Source organism: Silurus aristotelis, assembly GCF_946808225.1.
Source record: "Silurus aristotelis genome assembly, chromosome: 21".
NCBI classification, from domain to species: domain Eukaryota; kingdom Metazoa; phylum Chordata; class Actinopteri; order Siluriformes; family Siluridae; genus Silurus; species Silurus aristotelis.
Genome location: NC_139594.1, coordinates 473,830 through 478,872, shown reverse-complemented (window position 1 = coordinate 478,872; position 5,043 = coordinate 473,830). Strand labels below are relative to the sequence as shown.

General features: G+C 48.8%; 1 protein-coding gene across 4 annotated transcripts in view; it reads left to right on the top strand.

Annotated features, from left to right (window-relative positions):
* Positions 1–477: 477 nt before the first annotated feature.
* The window catches only part of LOC310716781 (uncharacterized protein), a 25,007-nt gene continuing 20,441 nt past the window's right edge, over positions 478–5,043 (top strand). For 2 of the 4 annotated variants that reach the window (XR_014530668.1, XM_083524213.1), the window contains exons 1-2: positions 478–751; positions 2,885–4,081. Coding sequence is in view for 3 of the 4 variants with exons in the window: in XM_083524213.1 (XP_083380339.1) it covers positions 2,965–4,081 (1,117 nt within the window). In the remaining variant the exon portion in view is untranslated. Of the gene's footprint in view, positions 752–2,269; positions 2,601–2,842 lie in introns of those variants that run through there. The other 2 variants (XM_083524211.1, XM_083524212.1) reach the window with 2 other exon arrangements.

Sequence of the window (5,043 nt, the reverse complement as noted above, 5' to 3'; positions counted from 1 at the left end):
CAGTGTGTGTGTGTGTGTGTGTGTGTGTGTGTTTCTGCTGGAGATGATGTGTGTTTGTGTGTGTGTGTGTGTTTCTGCTGGAGATGACAGTGTGTGTGTGTGTGTGTGTGTGTGTGTGTGTTTCTGCTGGAGATGATGTGTGTTTGTGTGTGTGTGTGTGTTTCTGCTGGAGATGACAGTGTGTGTGTGTGTGTGTGTGTGTGTGTTTCTGCTGGAGATGATGTGTGTTTGTGTGTGTTTACAGTATATACAGAAACTGCAGTGTGTAAATTCAATTCACACAGTGCACAGAACACACACACACACACACACCGGCAGCAGAAGATTAGTTTGTACAGTGCACGACTAATTTACTGTGTGCGTGTTTGTGTGTGTGTGTGTGTGTGTGTGTGTGGGGGGGGGGGGGCGCACACACACAATGCACGGTTTGATTCATAGTGGATGAAGTATGCCCCCCCGCCCCTCCTCCCGGTTGGTCGGAAGTGGCACCGTGACGCCGCGCGCTGCTGCTGTTCCTGATGTGGCTGCGCGCGCGCACTGACCTCCTCCTCCTACCACCACCGCTCTGAGACTGGAAACGGAGCGCGCGAGCGCGGAAAGACGGGAGGAGGAGAGAGAGAGAGAGAGAGAGAGAGAGAGGGAGAGGGAGGAAGGCCGCTCGCGGACGTGGCGGCTCCGGGGGTGAGCGACGAGCCCGCGCGCTGCAGAGAGAAAGAGAGAGAGGAAACGCCATGCACCGGGGAAACTGCAGGTAAAACCCGAGCGCGCGCACCCCGAGCCCCTTCTTTCTCGTGCATTTATTTTTCTTTCGTTATGTTTCTGTGCATCTATCTCTCTCTCTCTCTCTCTCTCTCTCTCTCTCTCTCTCTCTCTCTCTCTCTCTGTCGACTGTCTGCATGTGATTGTGAATAACTGCAATAAATTGTTGCGTTTCCGGTTCTGTTTCTCTCACATCCGTTTATTAGTTTTTATGCACGGCTCGTTTGAGGGGGAGGGGGAGGGGGGGGGCGTGCACAAACGGAAACTAAACAAAAACGGAAACAAAAATTCGGAAAGAGGAAAAGTTTTGCGGGGAGAGAGAGAGAGAGAGAGAGAGAGAGAGAGAGAGCGCCATAAACAAGATGGCCTCTGTAGCGGCTGACGGTGTGTGTGTGTGTGTGTGTGTGTGTGGGCCTCTCAGTCTCTTCTACACTCCTCCTTTCCCCTTTTTTCTGCTTCTTCTCAAGATTTCATGAAAGAAACAGTGAAACATTGAGTCCATGTACATCCTGCAACCAAACAGCGCGCGCGCACACACACACACACACACACACACACACACACACACACACACCGTCATGATGAATAAAAGCAAGCAATAAGTGCCGAAGCTTCAATCAGCACGGGCCACATTTACCTTGTTAGCCCACAATGCTAATGCTAACGCAGAAGTTTATTTTCCACTTCCAGTTCTGAGCTCTTTATTCAGCAGCGCCGCTTCGCTTTGATCTGCTGATTATTTAATTGATTGATTGATTGATTGATTGATTGATTGACATGCGCCTCCACACGCACCCACCCACTCTCTGTTATTCACACAGTTGGACATAATGCAAAGCTTTACTTTGTTCGTGTGTGTGTTTGTGTGTATCTGTGTTGTGCACCTGTGATTATTTTCTATGTTTCCTTTTTTACGTCTTATGCAGTGTGTTGTGTTACAGCAGTGTGTGTGTTGTGTTACAGCAGTGTGTTTTGTTACAGGAGTATGTTTGCTGTGTTACAGCAGTGTGTGTTGTGTAACAGCAGTGTGTTTGTTATGTTGCAGGAGTTTGTCATATTACAAAAGTGTGTTTTTGTTTTGTAACTGTTTTTGAAACAGTGTGTTGTGTTACATGAGCGTGTGTTTCTTGCATTTCAGCTGTGTGTTTGTTGTGTTACAGTAGTGTGTATTTGTTGTGTAACAGCAATGTTTGTTGTGTTACAGGAGAATTTGTTGTGTAACAGCAATATGTTTGTTACTGCAGTGGGTGTTTGTTGAGTCACAGGAGTGTGTTTGTTGTGTAACAGCATTGTGCTGTGTTACAGAAGATTGTTTTAGTTTTGTAACAGCAGTGTGTTTGTGTTAAAGTAGTGTGAATTTGTTGTGTAACAGCAGTGTGTTTGTGTTAAAGTAGTGTGAATTTGTTGTGTAACAGCAGTGTGTTTGTGTTAAAGTAGTGTGAATTTGTTGTGTAACAGCAGTGGGTGTTTGTTGTGTTATAGTGGTGGGTGTTTGTTGTGTTATAGCGGTGTATTTGCTGTGTTACAGCAGTGGGTGTTTGTTGTGTAATAGCAGTGTGTTTGTTGTGTTATAGCAGTGTGTTTGCTGTGTTACAGCAGTGGGTGTTTGTTGTGTAATAGCAGTGTGTTTGTTGTGTTATAGCAGTGTGTTTGCTGTGTTACAGCAGTGGGTGTTTGTTGTGTAATAGCAGTGTGTTGTGTAACAGAAGTGTGTTTGATTTTTAACAGGAGAGTGTTTGTTGTATTATACTCCTGTAACACACAACAATCCTGTAACACAAAAAACACGCTTTGTTTGTTGCGGGCTAATTATGATTTGTGTTTGTTTGTCTGGTACTAAGGTCCCCTGGTGGTCTAGTGGTTAAGATGCAGCGCTCCCACCGCTGCGACCCGGGTTCGATTCCCGGTCAGGGAACCATCCCCAGCCACTCTTAGTGCCGGTCCCAAGCCCGGATAAATTGGGGAGGGTTGCGTTAGGAAGGGCATCCAGCGTAAAACATGTGCCAAATCAAACGTGCGGAGGATCCGCTGTGGCGACCCCTAACGGGAGAAGCCGAAAAGAAACTATTTGTCTGGTACTAAGCTCATGCTAACATTAACCTGTGTGTGTGTGTGTGTTCCACAGGCTGCAGTATCAGGGCAGAGATCAGCAGCACCGGCAGTAGGGGTAGTAGGTAGCGAGCTGAGGGAAGAATCTGGTGGACGATGGCTGAGATGGAGACGGAGTGTGTTGCGTTGGGTCTGAATGCTCTGGCCTCGGAGTGTTTGTCGCCTGCTCTGGAGCCCCTCCGTGCCGAGTGTGTGACGCCGACCCTGGCCATGCTGAACACCCTGAGCTCGGAAGTCACAGAGCCAACGGCCATGCTGCCCTGTGTAAAGAGCGAGCCGGACCTAGAGCTGGTACCGGTTCGCACCGCGGACGTGTCCCAAATCCAGCCCCTGAGCACTGCCGAACTGGGAACGGAACACATCCGGATGGAGATTAGTGGCCTGGAGTACATCAAGTCGGACCTGCACTCGTTCCACAGCGCTGAGTTGGACTCGTATAAGTCTAGTTATGATGCCTTTGACTACACGTCACACGACAACCTGGACTACATCAAGTCGGATCAGAGTTCTGACCTGCAGTGTTACTATGCAATGGAACTTGAAGCTAGCCGGTACGAATATGACTCGACGCTCGCGTCCGAGAAATCCGAGACATCGGATACGATGGAGTCCAACATCCTTGAGTCTATCCGAATGGCGGAGCTCCGCACTGAGCTCAACAAGCTCCGCCCTGACGCCGTTATCGAGTTTTCATCCGCTCACATGTATGACATGCAGTCCGCAAACACAAACACCACAACCCCAGACCCTGCGAAAGCTAAAACGCAACCACGTAAACCTCGTAATCCGACGGGTGAAAAGCCGTTCTCCTGCACACAATGCGGAAAGAACTTCAGCACTCTGGGAAACCTGAAAACACACCAGCGGATCCACACCGGGGAGCGGCCGTACTCCTGCTTGCAGTGCGGCAAGAGCTTCGGCCAAGCGGGCAACCTGAAACGCCACCAATTGATACACACGGGCCAAAAACCATACAACTGCAGCTTGTGTCCAAAAGGCTTCACCAAGGCAGACGACCTGCGTTCGCACCAGCGTATCCACACGGGCGAGAAGCCATTCACCTGCGACGAGTGCGGAAAGGCCTTTTTCCACGCCAAGGAGCTTAAGACACATCGCCTGGTCCACACGGGTGAGAGGCCGTTCTCCTGCCAGCACTGCAGCAAGGCCTTCACCAAGGAGGCCAGTTTCCGTAACCACCAGCAAAGTCACATGGGTGAGAAGCCATACCAGTGTACACATTGTGGGAAGAGCTTCGGGAACTCGGGTGTGCTCAAGACTCACGAGAAGATCCACACCGGGGTAAAACCGTTTCAATGCACGCAGTGCGGCAAGAGCTTCGGCCGCCTCGGACACTTAAAAGCACACCAGCAGATCCACACAGGCGAGAAGCCGTACTCCTGCCCACAGTGCAGCAAATGCTTCAGCCAGTCAGGACACCTCAAAGCACACGAACAGATCCACAAACGAGAGAAAGCGCAATAACACAGAACGAGTGCAGCTAAAGAGTAACGGGGCACAGGATACAAAACAAAATGTTTATTTTCCCACACACACAGAAAATAATAGAATTGATATATTTATAATGGATTCGAACGTTTCATGTGTTTATCTGTAAATGTCAGAGGATGGGATCAGTGTGATTAGAGTCGAGTCTGAGTCCTCACTGTATTTGTTGACTGTATTCAGTGGTGCACAATCTGGTAGCCCCAGCGTGAGGTAGAAGACCAGAGGTGGAGGTAAGTAAGGTGTTTAGAAGAGAACCAGTCGGTTCTTGGGGCTGTGAACAACCTCAATGCAGAAGCTTGGTATTCATTCCCAAACTGCCACTTGTGGCCATGGTCTGGTACTCTGAAGGTCCTGCTACCTGTTACTTAGATACCTCATGTTTAAACACAAAGTGTTTAGCAGAACTGAAGACCTCATCAGACTTGAGAGAGAGATACTCGAGGGATTGTACCTCCTAGCAAACACGCTCAAGATTAACATGCATTTTGTCAAAGACACAAACACACTGTACTTCATCGAAGACATTCCGAAACTCATGGACTTGCTCATTACCTCTGTGGGGTAAGGGTACATTCCCACACACACTTCTTATCAGTATTAATGCCGAATTTATTAGGTTCCTATGGAACCACAGGCACAATTGAGCTCTGACTCTGGGCTAACGAACAC